Genomic DNA, 22,944 nt, shown 5'->3' on the forward strand with positions numbered 1-22,944 from the left:
CTAATCGATTGGCTTTTAGATGCTTTGAAACGTGTGCCAGCTTTTGCTTGTCTAAGAAGAAATGGAAAGTAAAAGCTACTTTTGATGAAGAAGGTAGTATCTGCACGGAAGGGGAAAAAGATCAATAAGGCAGAATTTTCTGGTGAAGAAAGAGTCAAGATTCAAAATGAAGACGAGAAGATAGTCTCTGAAGATATACAGGTTATGTTTTCATGCCTATTCATGATTAACTCTGTTTTCTAGTAAGTATTTATTGTGCTTAAACTTTTTTAAAAATCTGAATATTTAACTGGTTGTAGGTTGATAAGGATGACAAGAAAAGCTTCTCGGGTATTTTTATGATGATGGAAAAACTGAATGGGAGTATTGTAGACATGGGTAAGAATCTGAATAGTAGGATTGATGAGTTAGAGAATACATTTGACTCACGGATTGTAGCAGTCGAGACTGATTTGAAGGAACTGAAACATACAAAACCAGCTTCAATACCTACTGATGATGCCAATTCCATCGAGTAAATCCCCTGCAAGTTATAGTTTGGTGAGTTTTAAAGTTGTTAATCTTGTTAAGCAAAATGCTGAATGAAAATATTGTTTTGATAACGTTTATTATTTTTTGTAGTCTTGGAAAGTAGAGGAGAAGCCATATTCTGTGGATGGTTTGCCTGTTCAAAGAGTGGTGAAGAAAACTTATACCGTGTAGAAGAAAGTAAAGAAAGAAGGTGAAACATCTGGAGATCTTATCTTAATTGAAAAGAAAGATGGTTCAAAGGCTGAGAGGAAAAAGTATGAAAAGGCTCCACTGGAAGAAGAAGCTACAAAGGCTGCCAATAGAGGAGTCTCAAAGCCTCCGGTGAAAGCTGCAGTGAAAGAAAAAGCTGCTAAGAACCTGTTAAGAAAGAAGAGTTCTAAGGCTGCAAAGACATGTGCTACAACGGCTGGTAATAAGATGAAGAAGATATCTACTACCCAAGAAGACGATGTTGTAGATATCACTGCCCAAGTTGAAGAAGAAGCTCTGAAAATGGTTTCAAGTTCTGAAGACACATTCTCGGATCCTGGACTACTAAAAGCTAATAAGACACTTGACGCAACATTGACAGCAATGGTAGAGAAGTTAAAGGATCTAGATGAGGGTGTTACTGTGGGAAAAAGAGTGCCACAGTTGGCTGGTTCTCAAAAGTACCTGTTTCTTGGTAACTCTACAGTGAAGCGCATCATTATGGATGGAGAACCTTCTTCCTCGATACCTGATCACATGATGCATGTTTCTGACGAGAAAATTCATCAACTGTTTGATTTCCTAGAGACAGATGACGAGTAAGACTAGACAATTAATTTATCTTCCAATATCATAATGTAACTTTGTAATTGTAATCACTCTATGTTTTAATTTTCAGGGAAGACTTTCTTAACACTACTAATGGAGATATGAGATTCTATAGGCAAATTATCACTCCAAGAGCAGAGTGGCCATACGAAAAATATGGATGGTTGAAAGATTATGTAAGTGATCTAAGATTATGAAAATCTCTTAACATTTTCAGTTTAATCGTTTCAGGTTTTTATTGATTCTAATCGGTTTTCATATTAATGTAGCATATGGGTGCTGCGATGGCTATGTTCCGCAAAAGGTTGATGTGTGAGCCTTCAGCGTACCCAAATCAACAAATAACTTTTTTGGATCAAGACATGATGAGGGAGTTGGCTAGAGATTACGAGCACTTTTCAGGAGGACGTAGGAGCTTAAGTTCAGGGATTATTTTGTGGAACACCTCAACGGGACAGCTTCAAAATCAGCTACTTACAAGAAGTGGTTCATCGATGTTGATCATCTTTATGCTTGCCTCTTTATCAATGGGGATCATTGGGTTGCTCTTGATATTGACTTGCCTATGAGGAGGATTAACATCTACGATAGCATCCCACACTTGACCACTAATCTTGAAATGGTGAAACAATGTACGTTTTTGCAGTTGATGATCCCTGTCATGATGAGTGCTTTTGTACCTGACGACATACGTAAGAAGAGTAATGCAAGGTTGGATGTGCAATTACAAAGAAGGTACTTTTGAATAAAGATCCCGGCGATTGTGCTATCTACACACTCAAATACATCGAGTGTTTGGCTCTTGGGAAATCATTCAATGGGCTTTGCGATGAAAACATAAATGCCATACGTGTTAAACTTGCAGCAGAGCTATTTGATGAAGTGAGAGAGTCAGCCAGACCATCTAATCTTGATATTTATGGTGTAGGTTTCAAGATCCCTCATCTCATGGATTCGCCGTAGTTTAGTGTCTTTGTTTTATGTAATCTCGTACTTATAGGTCTTTTGTTTTTTATTTCCAGAATTTAAAACATTGTGTCACCTTGTTTCAGACTTTTTCATGCTTATTTTCAGACTTTTTGTGCTTTTGTATTGATTTTCAGACATTTTGTGCAAATGTATGGTCGGTTATGATACCTACAACAATGTGCAAAGAACCCGTGATATCGGAGGCTCTTGATTTGTTGTTGAACAGTAAAGGAAGATGATCCTTTATCAGCAATGCCGCCGTGGTAGGTCACCTGTCGTGCAAGTTAATATTGCTTTGAACCTTGTTCTGGTTCTTATTAAAGTTTTAATCGTATATCTCTGGCATGCTAGTGTTTTGCATATGCCTTTATATACAATATTATTCAACTAGTGCCGAAAAAAATAGAACCAATAATCTTCCTGCAACATTTGATTCTCCAAAGTAGTAGATGAAAAAGATTCAACTGTAGAATTGCACCACAAATAACTAGTCAATGACGAAAAAAGAACTTAAACTTGAAGATTACAAGACTTACGATTATGACCAACTTGATTGCAATTGCCACAAGTGTATAATTTTCTTGGCTTTTTCTTTTCCATAGCAATCTCCAATGCTGACTAAATTCTCGAATTCTTTGGCCTTCAGGTTGTTGCCGAGGTATGGGTGGTAAACAAACCGTGGTTGCTACATGTTCATGAACAGGTATAGCAAACTCCCTTGGCATGATGGCGTTAGCATAGGAATTGTAAAGATAGTTCTTGTGATAATACGGATGGCACATTGAAATTCGAGAGACTTTCCTGTTCTCAGCTGCCGCAATTGCGTGTGCACATGGTAATTTCTCCACATCAAACCTACAACACGTACACTTTTTATCTACCAACAGCTTCATGAATCAAATCCGTAACTTCCTTAACCAACTCGTTTGCGATTCTTGTTCGTTTTCTCTGCAAGGTACTGTCAACGATGCCATCGGTGTTGGGTTGATTAGCTTCAATTGTAACTTTCTTCTTCACTTCAACACAAAGTCGAATTGTATCGCTCTTCAATTGCCCCAAAAAAGAGTGAAACTGTCTTGAATTAGTAATAATAACGGGTGGTGTATCATCCGGTAAATTCTGAGACAATATCTTCGAAATCTTGTAACTCAACACAACATCACAGCCTCTATTCTCGATTCTGTAATCCTCAATTACCATTCGAATGCATTGAGAGTAACTGGTTTCCCTATTTGCTTCCAGAACTCGACATCCTCTATTTGTATCAATGATGAACGACCATCTGTTATTCTCGAAAATCTATTTGCCACATACGAGAATCACCTGATCCATCTCTAACCCTTTGTTTTGAGACATCGTTGGTGAAGTTCAAAAAACGTGTGTTAGCTGTCGTGGAAGAGATAGAGATGAAACGGTTAGGATAGCCCAAAACCCTAGGAAAATAAGGTAAGTTAGATTATCTCGTCATTTATTAGTTTTCAGTTATGGAAATTCAAAACAAAAAAGTCTGTCGTGTTTAAAAAAGTCTGTCAATCTTATTCTTTTTTCATCACTAAATCTATAGTAATGTGACAGTTTTTTTTGAACTAATCCTAAATCTGTCGTAATGTAAATAAAATCTGTCATCACAGAAATATTTCATTTTCGATTGTATGTCAATCTAGCAATTTTTTTTTTTTGTATGACAAATCTGCTATCACTCGACAGTTTTTTTGTTTAAAAAATAAAAACTGTCATAACATTAAAATAATCTGTTATCACTACTAAGTCATTCTAGTAATTATTCTTCCAAAAACAAATATGTCACTTGATTTTAATAAATCTGTCAAAGTGATGAAAGTCTGTGGTGTCATCAAAAAATAAGTCTGTAGTAGGGTAAAAAACTACAACAAAATAAATATCTGTCACAACCTGTTAAATTAAGTCTGTGAGAGATAAAAAATCTGTCACAAAAAATTTGTCGTTGATAAACAAGTCTGCCATTTATAATAAACCTGTCATAACGAATCCAACAGACTTTTAAAAAACCAAAAAAATTTCGTAAGTTTGTTTCCCACGTTTTTCGAAAAATTTTAAGGGTAAATTTGACTCTCTCTTTTTCTAACAAAGAGAGCAAGAGTATTATCATCATAAAAATAACCCATCTAACCCCATATTTTATGAGACATTCTAGTAATTAAAGTCATTATTTGGGTCAATCTAGTAACTTTCCCAATCATATATCCCTTGTCACGGCTATTGACGTGAATGCCATGTTCTTGATGACTTTGAGGACGTGGTTGCCACATTATTATTTTTTAAGAAAAAATAAAAATAAATAATTTTTTCTTTTCCTTCTACAAATATTTTTTTTTATATTTGTCTCGCTATGTACGTATAAAAAAAATTGTGGTCATGAGCATATTATATATTTATTTATTTAATTAGGTAGTTAATGTACTAATCTTTATATCAATTTATATCTATAAAATGAAGGTAATTAATTAATCTTTATAGTATTTTTAAAGTACATGTGTTAGCGGCAGGGTTAAATTGTGATCTGATAAATTTGGTACACGATTCTAATATTCCGTATTTAACTTGGATCGGATCAAAACATATCCAAAATTGAACTGGATATTCAATATTTAATAATATAGATATTTAAAGATTTGATTAAGATTTAAAATTATGATTCTCTTTTCATTTTTGTTTGATTTGTTTTTAACTGTTTTGCATCATCATACAATACATAAAGTTAAGAAAAATCTTTAAAAAATTTATGCATATATTGTGATTCAAAATTTAAAAAACGGATATATATTACCTAATTAATAAAAAAATGTGTGTACACAATGTTCCACATCAGCAAAAATGTTTAGACAATGATGATAAGTCATATCTATATTTATGAAATATATTATTTTAATATTTATGCTTTTGTAAATATTATAGGATATAGATTGAGTTGCTTTAAAATTTATTAAGATTGTCGCAGTTAAATATATTTGGAATATTTTTAATAAAAAGTATTATAGTTTGTTGAATGTATAAGAATGTTATTCGTTATTATGTCTAAATATGTGTATATTGTTAGTTAAGTTTTATTTTATATCTATTAGATTTTAAATTATTTATATTACTAAAAACATATCTTAATTTACTATGAATATCCAACACCAAAAATTGCATATTTATTGTATTTTATAACGGGTTCCACAGATCACAACATCTCATAATTTAGAGATCTCGAAACTTTGCTAAGCGTTGCAAAAAATTTTATGGGCCCAAATATTTAGAGATCCCATACGAATAAAATCCAACCAATGTAAGAAGCCCATATTAGTAACAAAGCCCATTTGGCCGAGGAGACTAAACGATGGAGATCGTCACTGGTTTGGCACGGATAATCGCGGCGACAACAACAACAATGGCTTTCTCTCCTAATCCTCTCTCTCTAAGCGTCCTCGATCCTGCTTTCGAATCTTGGCTCCGAGATTCCAGCTACCTCGAGCTCCTCGATCACCGCACCTCTGCTGCAGCCGCTGCCGCTTCCTCCTCTGCCTCCGTTTCATCCTCAGCTGCCGCAACTTCTGCGGCGTCTGACGATGAACATCCATTACCGGTGGTTTTTTCGCTTCTCTTTTGTCTCGACGCGTCACTGTCTCTTCTCTTCTTACAATTAACCCTTTCTCCAAGCTCTCCGATGATTTTTCCGGAGATACGCCACCGTGGACCACCGGTTTCTTTGGCAATTGTGACTCTTATTCGTTTCCAACGTCTTCTCAGCAAGCGAGAATTAGAGTTCATGAGTAAATCAAACGATTCGCTAGGAATTACACTACGTTATTCATCGTCTTCGTCGCTTGTGCACTGTGAGGACCCATTACTCTTAATTGGATAAAGGCTAAAGCTTTAGACATTGTTTGATACAGTTAAAAAGTATGAATCTTGAAATTGGGTTGGAATTGAAGTGTTGAATTTTGGTGTTTGTAGATATCAAATGCATTGGTGAGATTGTTAGCAAGCTTAGCCCTTTGGGTGCTATTCAAATAGTGCAGTGCCAGATGGAAATTTGATCGTCACCCTTCCATGAGGAAATTCTCGATGCAGTCTCCAACAGCTTTATTAATTTCTTGAATGTCCAGGTTTGACTCTGAGATAGCTTGATACCCAAAAGTTCTTGTCTTTTGTTTACAGTTTGAACAGCAACATCTTTAGAGACCTTGAGGAAACATGTCTGATTCCAATCCACTGGGTTCTTCACTACCAAGCGTCCTTCTTTTTTCGGAGAGGTAAGGACTTCCCAAGCTAATCTTGTTCTTCATGTAGGATTTTTATCTATATTTGAACATCAAACTCGTAAATTGTCTGTGAATAAGAGATTGGTATTGAAACAGATTTCTCTGTTGAATCTGAAACACAGTAGCTTCTTTTTTGGATTTGGTGATTTTAGTTGCTGTGAATGAGAGGTATTTATAGTGGTTTAAGAAGATAATAGGGATATGTGTGAGTGAGTAGAGAAAATCTTGTTGAGCAAGTATACAATCTTTAAGAAAATATCACAATTATGGAATAATGTAAAGGAATTAGAATTTAGGTAAGGAATATGCCAATTATCAATCGTCATTGTTACTCTCCTTATCACGAAAAATCTTACCATAAAAGATTGATCTATCCATAAGGGAAACAAAAGGCTTAAGTGAAGATTCGAGGAAGATTTGAGGAAGATATGCGGTAACAAAGTGACCCCATATAGGTTTAATGCGAGATTTTGGTAACTGAATAATTAATGTCGTTTAAAATTTTTGTTTTTGGCAAAGATCCGATTGCCACAATTTCGGGTCAATTGGGAGCAAAAAACCCACCCAACCAATGGCATTCTTTGTAAATACTTCCCAACCCCAGGATTTATTTGCTAAAAGTCATCCAAAAATGTATATATAGAACTAGATTTTAACCCGCGGTACACCGCGGGACTATACTTTAAACAAAAGTTTGAAAATTATCTATAGATATAACCTATTGTTTTGTTTGGTTAAATATACTTACATATGTATATATTATATATATTACCCCGCGATACTTCGGGTCGATTTTTTATAACAATAATTTTTAAATTTTAAGTTGTATTTTTTTGTTAATATTATTTATTTTATTTAGTGTTTAAGATTAGATAACTGTATTTGATTGTTAATCCTAGGATTTCACCCGTAGTATACCGTCCCGTATTAATATCGACCCAAAACCCGTCCCACCATATAACCCGTCCCATGAAATTAAACATCATTTTGTTATATTTCTTTTTAATAATATTTTTATTTAAAAACATATACAATTCGAGTCAATTTATAAGTTTGCTTTAAAAAACATATAGTTGTAATGTTTTTATTATAATAAAGTAATAATATATAGATGTTGCTTACTATAGTTATAATCAAAACCAACTAAAAATCTAAGTTTAGTGTTGATTATGAATCATAGTTACGACCAAAAAAAAAATTAATCAAATACAATTAGTGTAAATTAACTAATTAAGAAAACAAACAGAAATATAACAAAACTTGCTTTAAAATTGTTAACAAAAAAAGGAAACATCATATTTAAGCAAGATCTTTGGAGCCAAAATCTTTTTTTCATATCTTTTATTTAATTTTCCAAATCTTAAGAATTAAATCCAGTGGCATTCCATTGTAAATAGTAGTGAAAGCCAGGATTTATTTCATAATTGTATTCAAAAATGTATATATAGATATAGAATATAGAATTGTTATAAAAGTTAGATACAAAATGAAATAAGTACATATTAATATATTGGGCTGGCGTTGGGCCTAGAGCAATAACAGTAGGCCTTATTAATATAGGCCCATTTCAAGTATGTATTGACGAAATCCACGGCGAAAGAGAGAGCGAGAGGGACGATGAGCAACAGAAGAAGAACCGGAGACGATGACAAAGGATTGCTCTGGAAACTTCCCCAAGTTAGGATCAACGACATCGGAAAAGTTGGTCCGGCCTTTGGACTCGGTTTCGGTTGCGGATTCGGTTTCGGCGCCGGTCTTATCGGAGGTACTTTCTATAAATCCTCCCAATTTTGATCGCCGAGAGACTCGCGAATCGCTCGAAGCTATTCTTAGATAGTTTATTGTGATTGATTGATGAAACAGGTGTAGGATTCGGACCAGGAGTTCCTGGATTACAATTTGGTCTCGGATTTGGAGCTGGTTGTGGAATTGGTGTAGGTTTTGGCTATGGCGTTGGAAGAGGAGCTGCTTATGATGACTCTCGTTCTTATTATAACGTTGGAAAACCATCTCTGTGAGTATTTTTCTGCAATTAGATTCTAGTGATTTGAGATTGAAGAAGATGATTTTGACTTGGTGATTTGTTGACAGGAATGAAGTTGATTCACTAATTGATGAACTTGTTGTTAGCACCAAGAAGCTTGTGAAAGCTACGACGAATGAAATCGACAAGTGGATAAAATGATGAACTTTAGCATTTTTATAGCTTTTGTTGCAGCTTCCAAGTAAATGGTAGTGTTTGGTTTGTTGTTAGATCAAGAATGTAGACCTGGGGCTAGTGAAATCTCTTTTAATTTTGTACAATTTTACGTATGGTATAAAGATGGATTCGCATAATTTTCATGGCAGATTTATCATCCTAGTGCTGATTTTTGGTGCTATGAATTGTTGTTTACATATGGCATAAAGATGGATTCAAATCATTTACATTGCAGATTTATCGTTGTAGTGCTGATTTTTGGTGCTATGAAGGGTGAGTTTGAGATTTTGCCTAACTCAATATAAAGAGTTAGAATGTGCGTATAGTGGTTCAGTGATCTCAGCTCTAGGGCCAAGGGCATAGATTCATTATAGCTCTTTCGATTCTCTACTGTAGTACCATGTGTGAATACTTCACTTGAACCAGTTGATCAAGTTCTCGTATCTTTCATGTACATGATCGTGCGGCTCAATCGCTTCAGTTTTGATCCACATGATTTACATGTTATAGACTTGTGGGATAACTCCTTGCAGAAAGAGTATGTTCACTTCTAGGACAAGTCGGATGATTCGGTTCTTTTTTGGTGTAATGAGTATGTTCATAACTGTTGATCCCATGTGAAAATCTAACCGTTGGATTGTGCGTCGATCTGCAAATTCCGGTTGCCGTCAACATTACGGTAGTAAACAGGACCACAGTGATTCCAAATGTCTTAAGGAATTTACTGAAAATCCCAACTAAGACTGTAAGAGGCTTGTGGATGACATTTAACAGTTGAGATTTCATGTGTTTGAGATTCTTGTAACACATTTTGCAATATAGGTGAAAGCTTAGCCACACAAAAGGAGAAACAGAGGATATGGATAAAATAAATTATCCAACAAAAACCAATCTAAAAGCCACATCAGCATCAACAGCCAATCAGAGAACAGAATCATATTTCACATTTTCAATTCAGACCAATCAAAATCGTAAACGAATCCTACTCTCCACCTTATAGTAGCAGTTTCGTCTCTTCCTCCTCCTTTCACTTAGCTCTTCCTAGAATTAAACCAGAGTAAAGCTTGAAAGTTGACACTTTGGGCTAAAAGAATGGCGTCTTTGGGTGTGTCGGAAATGCTTGGTACTCCTCTTAACTTCAGGGCAGTTTCAAGATCGTCTGCTCCGTTGGCATCAAGCCCGGCCACGTTCAAGACAGTTGCTCTGTTCTCCAAGAAAAAGCCAGCTCCTGCTAAGTCTAAGGCCGTCTCTGAGACTAGCGACGAGCTCGCCAAGTGGTATGGTATGTGTCTTCTACTTCTCATTCACAATCTTTTTTGCTCTGTTCTCTATGAATGTGTTTGTAATTGTGGCTCTTATGCAGGTCCTGACAGGAGAATTTTCTTGCCTGATGGTCTTTTGGACAGATCAGAGATCCCAGAGTACTTAAACGGTGAAGTTGCTGGAGAGTAAGACACTTCTTCATGTCTCTCTTTGTATCTATGCTTTTACTTTGGATTTGGTGTTTAAGGTTTATTGGAATAAAATTGCAGTTATGGTTATGACCCATTTGGTCTTGGAAAGAAGCCTGAGAACTTTGCTAAGTAAGTAGATTCTGTTTATCGTAAACCTTTTATTGTTTGCTTCGAGCTCTATCTATCGAATTCGTTGTTAATTGGTTCTTTAATGAATGTGGTTGTAGATACCAAGCCTTTGAATTGATCCATGCGAGATGGGCTATGTTAGGAGCAGCTGGTTTCATCATCCCTGAAGCTTTAAACAAATACGGCGCTAACTGTGGCCCCGAAGCTGTCTGGTTTAAGGTTCTTGCCTACTTCTAATCTTTATGAACGTTTAGATTCTATAGCAAATGAAGAATGTGTGAAGTGATGGGATAGATCTTATTGAATACTGATGCAGACTGGTGCTTTGCTTCTTGATGGAAACACATTGAACTACTTTGGCAAGAACATCCCAATCAACCTTGTTCTTGCCGTAGTTGCTGAGGTTGTTCTCCTCGGTGGAGCCGAGTACTACAGAATCACCAACGGATTGGTACATTACTCTCTAGACTCTACACTTAGCTAGTACTGGTTCAAATTCTTCATGGGAAAATGACTCAACTTGTAATGCAAATATTTGGTAGGATTTCGAGGACAAGCTACATCCAGGAGGTCCATTTGATCCTCTAGGACTCGCTAAGGACCCTGAGCAAGGAGCTCTTCTCAAGGTCAAAGAGATCAAGAACGGGAGATTAGCCATGTTTGCAATGCTCGGTTTCTTCATCCAAGCTTATGTTACCGGAGAAGGTCCAGTTGAGAACCTTGCAAAGCATCTCAGTGATCCTTTTGGAAACAACTTGCTTACTGTCATCGCTGGAACTGCCGAGAGAGCTCCTACTCTCTAAGCCATTTCTTCCTTTTAAGAGCTTCCAAAATGTACACTTTGTTCGATTGGAACTCCTTTTGACAATGTTAAAAAACCTCCATCTGAATCTTCTTGAATATTTCAATGGTGCTTTATCAATGCTTCTAAAGATATACATAGTCACCCATTGGTTTTATATTTACTCATTTGTTGATACCAAGAAATTTCTGTCACAATTTAGTCACACATTGCAATTTTATCATTAGTGGGGTTTCGAGTAGGGTTAAAAGACCCATCAAGCAAAAATGTCGCAACACTCAACCTTTCCCAAAATCCCTCCTCCCTCATATCTTTCCAGTGTAATCTCCACACACCATATATATCTTTTCTTAATAAAACCATCTTTCACCAAGAGCAGTATCACTATCAACTATCTACCGCATCTAACAATGCGAACCTGAAACTCTTAAGGGAAGTTTTTCGAGACCCTTCACCATATTAGAGCACTCATAACAAAACCAAGAATATGAGTTTATGACATTGGCAAAGCCCAACCAGGGCCGGTCCGGTAAAATAGAAGGCCGAATACGAAAAAAAATTTTGAGGCCTTTTTAATAAGTAAAAACTGTTTAAAATTTTTTTTTTTGCTAATTATGGGCCATTTATAATTTTTATTTAACATTTTTTTCTTAATTTTTGGACATTGTTTGTTAATTATAAGATTTTTACTAATTATGAGGCCTTCTTACTAATTATGGGATTTTTTTTGTTAATTTTGAGATATATTTTACTAATTTTGAAGCCTATTTTACTAATTGTGGGGCCTTTAAAAAAAATAAATAAATAAATAAATAAACTCACAAAATGGGCCTCGGAAATTTGAGGCCCAATACAAATGTTTTGTTAAAATCTGTTCAGGGCCGGGCCTGAGCCCAACACAAACCCATGTAATTAAGTTATCTAAGCAAATAGTCTCTGTTAGAATGTATATAGTGGTACATACCTTTTGTAAACCCTACACATTTGTACTCTATATATATGAGATCCCTAATAACATAACAGCTCAAGGAGCTTTCCATAATCTCACAGTCTCTTATAGACTTATACCCTATACTATTATTTGGGAAGTACATCTATAAGTTGTAATATTGAGTTTTGTAAGAAATTATAATATATGTCATTACAAATCTCTAATCATAACCATATTTATTCTACGTCACTCACATTAACCAATTCATTATAAAACGGATCAATGGGTCATACGGGTTTAAATATATTAAAGAGATTACCTAATATTTAGGAGGCCTTATCAGTTTGTCATTATTTGGTTATATTTAGTTTCCTTAAAAAGATTTATAAAAATTGGCAAATCTCTCTGCTATATAAGTTGTGATTCTATATTCTAAGTAATCTAGAATATACCTTTTCCAAAATATTATCTAACTAATTTAAACTAACTAATATATTTGTGAATCTCCATTTTATCAAAAACGATCTACGACTATAAATTAGCATGTTAGGTTTACGACATTAGTACCTTTCTCACGGAAATCATCTCAGTCTCCATTCTAATATCCTGCAAACAAATACAAAACAAATGGCTATGGTTAGTCGCTACATACGTGTAGTCAGAAAGATGAGAAAATGTTGCCTCTGAGTTTCAACCCATGAATCTAATCCACGAGCTTGAATGTTGGACGATCGAGGCAAACACACACAGTTTGCGCATGAAGTTAAATTAATGTCTAGGATTCAGGGAATAAGCTTTCAGTCGTCTTTATAGGTTTTATTTTGTTCGAACCTTTTTTTTTTTGTTATATATGGATTTTAAATAGTTGCTTAATTAGTGTTTTTGTTGTTGACACTTTCTTTGTTTTCTTATAGAAGTTGCTTCATCATTTATATGTTTATGGTTATGTATTTATGTACGTATTCTCTGAAGACAATACTTTTAGATATTTATTATTAAATATACTACACAATGAACCCATATCATATTTTTCTAATTGAATTACAACAAGAATTAGGATTAACAACAACTATTTACAGTATACTACTCCATTTGTTCATAAAATTTTCACATATATTAAAAAAAATTATTATTTAATCTATACTATTCATTGGGAAGCACAAAATATTAAGTAACCTTTTTTTTTTGTCAAACAAGACTTGTATTTCATTAAATCAATCCCATAAGGGCAAAGTTTACAAGATCTTCAAGCATGAATAAGAATACAATAATGATCAAAGAAGATAAGCTAACAACATAGATAGATAGATAGATTTGATATGCCATAGAGAATTGGAGACATAAGCAATTAGGGGTGTCAAAATGAGCTAGCTCGCTCAACTCGGCTCAGCTCATGATGAGCTCGGACATTTCATGAGCTAGCTCAGCTCAGCTCATTTATTAGATGAGCTTCAATATATAAACTCGGACTCAGATCATCTTGGTCGCGAGTTATATGAGCTCATAACAAATAAATATAATAACAAAAATAATGTAAATTTAAAAAAAAAAAAAAATTCCAATAACATAAGGGAAATTGTTAAAAATACCCTTTTTGGTGTGCCCCTTTTCAAAAATGCCCCTTTTCAAAAATGCCTCTTTTAGATGTCCATTTTCAAAAATGACCCTTTTAAAATCTGAAATTTTTATAAAGTTTTATTAGGTTTATAAGGTACTTATGGATTGTAACTACTACTTGAAGACTCGATCCAAGTATTTATAAGGTTCTATAAGGTGTTTTTAAAGGTTTTACAAGTTATTTTAAAAGATTTTTAAGGTTTTTCAAAGGTTTTACAAGATATTTTAAAGGTTTTTAAAGGTATTTAAAATGCATTTATAAGGTATTTATAAAGTATTTATAAGATTTTAGATACATAGAAATGTAGTTTGTGTATGTTTTAATAATATTACATACATATTTGGGTAAATCTTATATTTTTAAGAGCATTTTTAATAAGGTTTTAAAAAAAGGGTTATTTTTGAAAAGTGGCATTGAAAAAGTGGCATTTTTGCAAAAGCCCCCATAACATAATTAATTCTAAATTTATATAATGAAAATAAATCCAAGAAAAAAAATCTCAAAACACAAATTTTCTAATAGAATAATTCTATTTATATTTAGTTTAAATGGAAACTATATATATGCTTCTGTTGATATTTTGTATATATTTACAATATATATATATATATATATTTAAAAAAAAAAGTCGAGCTCATGAGCTAGCTCATGTTCATTAAAGCTCGCTCATATAACTCGCGATTTAAAAATAGCTCGATCATATAACTCATTTATTAAATGAGCCTAAAAAACAGACCTCGTGCTCATGAAAAATCGAGCTGAGCTGAGGCAGCTCATGAGTTGCAAGCTCATTTTGACACCCCTATAAGCAATCAAGCAATAAGACACAAGCGACCTCATGGTGTGTCATAGACACTTCCGCAAACAATTCGAGGAATTTTGAAATAGTCACGATCGAGAGATCTTGTGACGTTGAGAAAATGTCCTTTGCATCTTGGTTCACCGGCACGAAACGCAATGAGGACGTTGGGACCAATGATAGGATAACCTGAAAGATATCAGTTTCTTCGGGTATGGGCTTGAGTTCAAAGTAAGATTTAAAAAAAAATCAAAAATATATAGAAAATACTATAAATCAAAATTCTACTAATACGTGAAAATTAAAATATTCTTTAAAAGTATGATCCGAATTAAATGCATAAAATTACTGACTTAAATTGATATAAAAATATGGTAAATCTTGATTTGCAAGTAAATAATATGTTATTTGTTAAGATTTGTTTCGGCTTACCGAATTAACAAAGAACAATATCCGTTTCTATAAATTTACACCATTATATATTCAGCTACAAGTCATCGTGGCCACCATTCCGAATGTAAGTCGTAACTAAATTACAAAATATTTAATTTAGTTATAAATGTGACTTTTGGATATATTTTCTTTTATAAATGTGACTTTTGGATATATTTTCTTTTATTTGTGTGATGATAATTACAAAATAGAATATTATACTCTCATTTAGGCTATGTTTCTACAACTTATAATCTAATTACATAGATTTGTCTAGCCATGGCTTCTACTGGAGTTGGATCAAAAGACGGTCACACTCAGCTTATGAATCTGATCCAACAAATAGTTTTTATATAAGTTCTTGATTCCACTTATATAAGTTATATAGCAAAGAAACCAAATATTTTAATTTAGTACACTACTTTATGCTAATGAACTTTGTTTTTTCCTACAAGTTGCTCATATTCCTGTGCTACCTTCTCTGATTTAAGTGTTATCTTTTGTTTCATACAGAATCTTAATACAAGGAGAAATTGTCTAGAAACGGTAACATTATTGAAAATATGTTCAAATGTTTGCAAAATTAATTACTAAACCAAAATACTCAACCGATTTGTTTATCTCATCGGTTCACAGATCTTTAATCATTCACAAGTTTAATAAAAATCTTACTGATCACTAATCCGCTTTACGGTTATTTCCGGTCCATCTGCTTCAAAGTACTGGTCAAAATTTTGTTATTTTAAACATTTAACTCTTTTATACTTCAGACTGAAACCGAATCAAACTGCATTTGGTATAAATTCAAATTATGAATATTATACCAAATAAATATGTGTTCAAATATAACACGAACCATCGTTTTAAACAATTAGAGAATGTTTAAAAAATAAAAAAAATTTAATAGGTTCTACTTATTTTGTAAAAATTAAATCTCGAAAGGGAAAGTACGGGAAATATGGGAATTCTAACTGAATCTCTTAAATGTTCTCTTATATGTTGAACTAGATTAAACATTCTCATATAGGTAATTATTTTAAAGAAAACAATTATGTGACGGAAAATTTCAAGATAGGCAACGGGACGGGACGAGACTACTTTTTCTCATTGTCTTTTCTACGTAGTTGTCTGATAACAAAAACAAATCAACTCATTTACACCGATAGGCATGACCAAAAACTAACCGTAACCGTATTTCGGACCGTAACCGGACCGTTTCTCAACCGTAACCGGACCGTAACCGTATAAAACGGTTAAAAACCGTAACCGTTAACCGTCAAAACAGATTAGTTACGGTTAAAAAATATACTAACCGTAACCGTCAATTAACCGTAAACGTGTCAAAACCGTTAGTTAATCGTACGGTTAACCGTGCGGTTAACCGCACTATTAACCGCATAGTTAAAACTTTAAAAATATTATTGTAGCTGCGGATGATGCAAAACAAATTTCGAATGTTCAGATAAAAATTTTCAAAAAAAGTAAATGATACCGCACATCAAAAAATCTACGTTAGGAAAATTGGTTTTTTTTTTCTCAAACAAATATGTTCTAATGCTATATTGCTAAAAATAAAGAAAATTTGGTTTATAACATACTTTTTTATTCTATTCAAAGTAGTATAATAAGTTAGGTAACTCGTAAGATTTTATCTCCGATATTAACCGTATCGTAATCAACAAATAACTGTAACCGTATTTAACCGTAACCGTTGTAACCGTAACCGTATTTAACCGTAACCATATTTAACCGTAACCGTTTTAACTGTATATATAATGGTTAAAGTTACGGTTAAAGAAAATTTATAACTGTAACTGGCGGTTAATCGACCGTAAGCGTAATAACCGTAAATGTGGTCATGCCTATACACCGAAATGAAACTAATCAAAATACCAAACTAATATGAATTCAAATTATGAATGGTATATCAAATAAATATCTACAACCATTAAAAATATTGAATTAAATTTTGGTATATAAATTTTGAAATAAATATCTACAACCATTACAAATATCTACCGAATCTACATATATGACCAAAATAACAAAATAATCTATATTGAATTAAATTTTATTAAAACACATTTTTAAAAATATGAAATCATGCACGTATATGCGGGTCAGGATCTAATATATTTATATAAGGGAAAAAATGTCAAAAAAATCATGAACTTTCAAATTTGGGACGATTTGATCTTGGACTACGATGAAGAAATTTAAATCATAAAGTTTTTGTTGACTTTACAATTAATTAGCGAAGTTTGTTTGACATGCCATTTTAGACACATCGATTTCATTTTCTAACCCTAGAATCCCAATCTCTCTCTCGCTTCCCTCTGTTAAAATTCCGACTGATGATGTCTAAAACTCGTGGGGGGGGAGAGAAGAATTCCAGTTCGGCGATCACGGCGACTGAGTCAAGCAGCAGCCGCGGAAAATGCCGGACCAAATCCTACAGAAGCTGACTCTCTTATCGCTTTATCCTTGATTTTTCTTATATAAGACCACAAGTGCATGACTCTCTTTTAACACCACAAAGAAACATAAAACAAACCCAAGTGAGAAATATTAAGTGAGAGCCATGAGAAAGGTGAAACTTGCTTGGGTCTGGAATCAAAACTCCGAAAAGCCGGTTTCGTGAAGACGCTGAAGGGGATTGTGAAAAAACTTGTGAACTAACCATAATAGTCACTCATCTCACTTATTTTCTTCATGATTGAAAAAGATCAACCAAGCACATGTCACATAGAATGGTTACTTCATATGTTTTTTTGATAAGCCCCTTTAGCGTCATCTTCTTGAGAGTTGCTTTCGGGGTTAACCCTTTCTTTTGCCATGACCTATACAAAATATCCAAATCTTGTACAATTGAATTGAATATTTGTTGACGTTGAAGTCAGTTTGTTAGTCTACTTGAACATTTTCTAATTTTAAAACTTGGTTAGTTTTTCCAAATTTATATAGTCTTATTAATATGGTTTGATGTAGCGGTAAACTGTACGTTTGTTTTTCTTTATTTGCGCTGACATTAAATTAATTTCGTTTATTTGATCATTTATTAAAATAAAATAGAATTCTCAGTAGCTATAAAATTGAACTAAAAAACTTTGACTAGTAACCAACTAACCATTTAAAGAGCAAAAGGGAATGTACAAAATATGTATAAAGGAGGAATGGAATAGGAAAATATTTGATGAATGCTGATAGAAAATGCAAAAAAAAAGTAAAATATATATTTCTCATGAATTGTAACCAAACGATGAATGAAATTTCTGTTAGTTTTTTCCGACTTTTGTATAATTTTATTAATATGTTTTAATGTACTGGTAAACTTGTACGTTCGTTTTTCCTTATTCACAATAAGATTAAATTATCCTCGTTTATTTGGTAATTTGGTTTTCTTACAAGAATCCTTCGAAAAATTATTTAATATCAATATAATGTTTTTTAAAAACCATACGATTTGACAAGAAAATCATCTCCAAATGAATCTCATTGAAAATTATATTTAAATATATGAATATATCACATATATATATATAATGAATAAATACTATTTTATTTATTTATATTTTTTTAGATTTTGGTTTTCAAAAATTTTAGAAAATAATATTTTTGTTCTATTGTTTCTCATTTGATGAGGAATTTAAACGGATGGTGTGGATAAAAAAGTTAATCTTTAACGGTAAAGAAATTGAAGAATAAAGAGAAACAACACATTTCTCCGATCACACTTTTCTTAAAATATGGTTATTAGAATATCTAACAATTAAGAGAGTTTTTTAAAATAGTAGATAGTAGATGAAGTAATATGGTTAATAGAAGATCTAACAATTAAGATATTTGAATTCTTACACAAATATGAAATGGAACTATTCTCATTTAACTTTTACTTTCGATAAAAAGCTATACCAACAATATGTTTAGCTAGGTGTTAACCATGGAAATACTCTCTTTGGCTATTATTATAAGGGAAAGTTACTAGATTAACCCAAATTATGAGTTTAATTACTAGAATGTCTCAAAAAATTTAGGGGTTAAATGAGTTATTTTCATGACCATAATACCCTTTCTCTCTTTGTTAGGAATAAAAAAAAAGTCAAAAATACCCTTAAATATATTTAAAAAACGTGGTGAAAAAAAATTTGGAAAAAAAAAATATTTGAAAAATCTGCTGGGTTAGTTGTGACAGGTTTATTTACCATGACAGACTTATTTTTCTATGACAGATTTTTTGCGACAGATTTTTTTTCTCCTACAGACTTACTTAAAATAGGTTACGACAGATATTTAATTTGTAGCAGATATTTTTCTCACGACAGACTTATTTTATGATGACACCACAGACTTTCGTAATTTTGACAGATTTATTAAAATGTGAGGCAGATTTATTGTTTTAGTGGCGTAAGACTTATATTTTTCGAGAAAAATCTGTCATAATGTAGAAGATCTGTTATTAAAAATATAATTACTAGTTTGACTTATTATTGATAACAGATTTATTTTATGTTATGACAGTTTTTTTTTTCTTAACAAAAATCTGGAGTGTGATAGCAGATTTGTTATATAAAAATATAAATTGCTAGAATGACATATACTCACAACCGAAATATTTTATGTTATGACAGATTTCTTTTATATTATGACAGATTTCAGATAGACTATAAAAAAATATGTCGTATGATGACAGTTTTATTGATGAAAATAAAATTTTAATCTGCACAATAAGGTAATGACAGATATATTCTTATCGCGACAGACTTATTTATAATAGATGGTTCATGTGTGGCTGTCTCCTTGTTAATATATGATAAAGATAATTTTTCTTCGTTTTTATATATTTTTTCTTTTTAATTTTTTTTTTGTTTTTTTTTTATTTTTTTTTTAATTTTTTTTGTTATGTATTTTTTTTGCATTTTATTTTTTTTTGTCGTTTTGTAATTTTTTTTTCTAATTTTTTATTTAATTTAGTTATTATATGTTAATTATTTTATTTTAATTGAATTGAAAATAAAATGGGTAGTTGTTTTTTTTTTTTTTTTTTTTTCAATTTATATATATTTTATCATTTGTATTTTTTTTTTTCAATTTTCGTTTTTTTGGTTTTATAATTTTTTTTTTTTTTAATTTTCTATTTAATTTAGTTATTTTATTTTGATAGAACTGAAAATAAAATGGGTATTTGGTCTTTTAACACAAAATTTGTGTTATTCTAGTAAACCACAATATTTGGGTGTTAATCTAGTTATTTTTCTCTAAATTTGAGTCAAACTAGGTAATTTTCAGTTAATATATATAAGATTTTTTTGCCATTATCAGTAAATATGATTGTCACAAGGTTTTGTGACATTTTCGAGACTAATTTTAATTTGCGATGATTATGTTATGAATAAACAAAATTCAACCTAAATATGTCATAAAAATAATCATCATGATTCTTGACTGAAAATAAGCTCAAGTTCTAGCTTGTAGCAATTTATTTGCATTGCATTGCAAAACAAGAAGAAAATAGCGATATATGAGTAGAATGAAGTTATGCACTAATCAGTATTGTTATTATTTATTCCAACAGTAGATATAATTAATATTTGGGTTTTGTGAAGCAATTTGCTTCCAACAAATAAATAAAACATGACTCAAGAACACACACACACACAAATCAGCACTTATATTGTCTTAGACTCATAAGACCGAAATATAAACATCTATTTAGAATAACCCCAGAAATCCATCTCACTGCGCAACGTAAGCTGGTTCGTCGCAGGAACTGGCTGGACAACAGACGAAGAATTGTTGTTACCATCCTCAAACCTAATCCCTCTAGAGGAATCTTCATTTCCCATGTGACAAGTCACAAGTCTATCCATCATTGCCCATTCACCTAAACCTTGTTGATGACTATCATGACTAGCCACTGTCCCACAAGTACCGACCTCTAAACCCGGCTCACACGCTTGCTGGTATTGTAACCCTTCACTCGCCGCACTCTCACAGTCCCTTGCAAGTCCTGAGGAGTAGTCAAATCCAAGTGAAGGTGGCTTGTGGAAGATTGGTGGGTATTGATGAAGAGTAAGGTCAGGCTTGTTGAGTTCAAATGTCGTGGCTCCGTGGTTACGTACAAGCTGGTATGGACTGTCTCGGTGCATAAAGCTACGAGCTTGAAGTGTGTGGTTGTTGTTGGATGCATCATGGTTGTGTTGGTCCGATGAGTTAATGCTTGTGCCACCTTCATTTACTACCTTGAACAAATTTTTCTTCATGAACACTCTACATACCACCCATCCATCTTCCTACAAGATCGTATAAAATATGTTGCAAATGGATTAAATTTCTTTTAAATTTAATGGACCAGCTTCCTAACCAATTAATTGAATTTAACGCATCATGATATACAGTGCAATCTCAAGCTATTTTAAGACTCTGTCCAAATTCTAAATCGGAAATTGTTGTAAAAATATTTTACTAATTAAAAGACTTACTTATTATATACATATTTTAAAAATTGAAAACATCGTTTAATTTAAATAAAAATTTTCTCTGAAAACGGAGGGAGTACTAGAAAACATAGTATGGAAGTCAGAGATTATGTGTAATTCTCTGCAACTGCACTGTTTGAACAAAGATATTGATATATATTATAATTTAAATACTGCTCAAATAAAAGACATACACTAGGGTTGGCTTGAGGATCATCAGGGTCTTCAAGACGGTACTCATGCATGATCCAATCAGTCTTTTGGCCATGAGGAGCTCTACCTTTGTAGAACACAAGTGTCTTCCTCATTCCTATCTTCTTGTAAGAGTTCCTTATGCACTTGTCACGTCCCGTCGCCTTCCAGAACCCTGCATGAGTAGCACGGTTGGTCCTTGACCCTGTCGGATATTTCCTGTCCTTGTGGCTGAAGAAATACCATTCGTTCTGCGGTGTTGACCCTATCTTGCATCTCTCTGCCAAAAAACAAAAGATTACATACAAATTAGAGAGTTAGATAACAATAACTGTTCATGTATATATATCCAATAATCAAGAAATGGAGAAGAATAGAACCATCAAGATCTCAAAATATGATATCAATTAATAACAAGAAATGATATTGTGATTTGTTATTGATTAATGAGTTGAATAAGTAAAAGAGTACCTTGCAAATCCCAAGGCTCAAGCTTGTTTAAGTCAACCTCTCTGATGACTTCCATCTCAAACTTTTGGTAAGAGATTTTCTTCTTCAAGTAGTAATGGAGAAGCTCTTCGTCCGTCGGATGAAACCGAAAACCAGGTGGCACTCCTCCGTTCGACGACGAACCCATTTCGATTTACGTTTTCCTTCTCTTGTCTCAAATTAAAGACAGCTTCTTAAAACATTTAACCACTGCCTTTTTTTCTAAGCAGCTACAAGTTCTTGATATATATATATATATACACTCACACGTAATTGTCAACGGAGTTAATTAAATGGGTACATAAATGTACGATGATGATGCATGTTGATATTGATGATGAATTGATGATGGTGAAGTTGACGGCCGGTGGCCACGCCGCCGGAGATGCTCAAAAAGCTATCGTAAAAAGCAAGACTCGCCGGAAATTAATATGACTTTTATTTTTATATAGTGTCTCTACGCGCCTAATGTTGCATCGTGTGGTACACTTGCGTAAAATCGACTGCTCCATGTGTCTCTACGCCATGTTGACTTATACATATATACATTTATGAACGATCCCGAGACAAAGTTTAAACACTAAATTACATTAGTATTAAATTTTTGATTGCTCCGTAAGCAAGGGTTTTGTTTTGGAGAAGGAAATTGTTAGAGAAAAAAAGACTCATATATATATGGATATGGGGATCTTCAACACGGTCCATGTTTATGTATACACTAAGTTAGCAATTAAGAGGAACAATATACAGAGAGATATGAAATTAAATAGAATGAATCATGAAGAGTCATTATATGAATATACCATGCATTGGCCAATGGCCATGGTTAGGGCTTTTTTTT

At 32.9% G+C, this 22,944-nt stretch overlaps 5 protein-coding genes, 1 long non-coding RNA gene and 1 pseudogene across 6 annotated transcripts in view; 6 read left to right on the forward strand and 1 right to left on the reverse strand.

Moving 5' to 3' along the window:
* The window catches only part of LOC110227413, a 1,074-nt gene extending 1,046 nt beyond the window's left edge, over positions 1–28 (forward strand). The window contains exon 3 of the mRNA XM_021021508.1: positions 20–28. Coding sequence (XP_020877167.1) covers positions 20–28 — 9 coding nt within the window. The remainder of the gene's footprint in view (positions 1–19) is intronic.
* A 59-nt stretch (positions 29–87) lies between these two features.
* On the forward strand, positions 88–347 carry LOC110227198. The gene is made up of 2 exons (XR_002330991.1): positions 88–201; positions 300–347. It is a non-coding gene; the product is annotated as an uncharacterized LOC110227198 (long non-coding RNA).
* A 151-nt stretch (positions 348–498) lies between these two features.
* Positions 499–2,074, forward strand: LOC110227414 (annotated as a pseudogene).
* Positions 2,075–5,633: 3,559 nt separating this feature from the next.
* On the forward strand, positions 5,634–6,743 carry LOC9310687. The gene is made up of 2 exons (XM_021023029.1): positions 5,634–6,152; positions 6,274–6,743. The coding sequence occupies exons 1-2, from the start codon at positions 5,657–5,659 to the stop codon at positions 6,354–6,356; spliced, it is 579 nt and encodes a 192-aa protein (XP_020878688.1). The 5' UTR covers positions 5,634–5,656; the 3' UTR covers positions 6,357–6,743.
* A 1,413-nt stretch (positions 6,744–8,156) lies between these two features.
* LOC9308576 (keratin-associated protein 6-2) lies at positions 8,157–8,918 on the forward strand. Its single transcript, XM_021021029.1, has 3 exons — positions 8,157–8,346; positions 8,445–8,595; positions 8,673–8,918. The coding sequence occupies exons 1-3, from the start codon at positions 8,199–8,201 to the stop codon at positions 8,764–8,766; spliced, it is 393 nt and encodes a 130-aa protein (XP_020876688.1). The 5' UTR covers positions 8,157–8,198; the 3' UTR covers positions 8,767–8,918.
* Positions 8,919–9,678: 760 nt separating this feature from the next.
* LOC9308577 (chlorophyll a-b binding protein CP26, chloroplastic) lies at positions 9,679–11,325 on the forward strand. Its single transcript, XM_002872462.2, has 6 exons — positions 9,679–10,063; positions 10,145–10,229; positions 10,314–10,364; positions 10,463–10,583; positions 10,681–10,815; positions 10,907–11,325. Exons 1-6 carry the CDS (start codon positions 9,874–9,876, stop codon positions 11,165–11,167), a joined length of 843 nt encoding a protein of 280 aa, XP_002872508.1. The 5' UTR covers positions 9,679–9,873; the 3' UTR covers positions 11,168–11,325.
* A 9,156-nt stretch (positions 11,326–20,481) lies between these two features.
* LOC9308578 (protein BEARSKIN2) lies at positions 20,482–22,678 on the reverse strand. The gene is made up of 3 exons (XM_002874574.2): positions 22,086–22,678; positions 21,617–21,894; positions 20,482–21,236 (listed from the first exon to the last, which is right to left on the reverse strand). The coding sequence occupies exons 1-3, from the start codon at positions 22,249–22,251 to the stop codon at positions 20,652–20,654; spliced, it is 1,029 nt and encodes a 342-aa protein (XP_002874620.1). The 5' UTR covers positions 22,252–22,678; the 3' UTR covers positions 20,482–20,651.
* Positions 22,679–22,944: the final 266 nt, after the last annotated feature.

This window comes from Arabidopsis lyrata (genome assembly GCF_000004255.2).
Source record: "Arabidopsis lyrata subsp. lyrata unplaced genomic scaffold ARALYscaffold_6, whole genome shotgun sequence".
NCBI lineage: Eukaryota > Viridiplantae > Streptophyta > Magnoliopsida > Brassicales > Brassicaceae > Arabidopsis > Arabidopsis lyrata.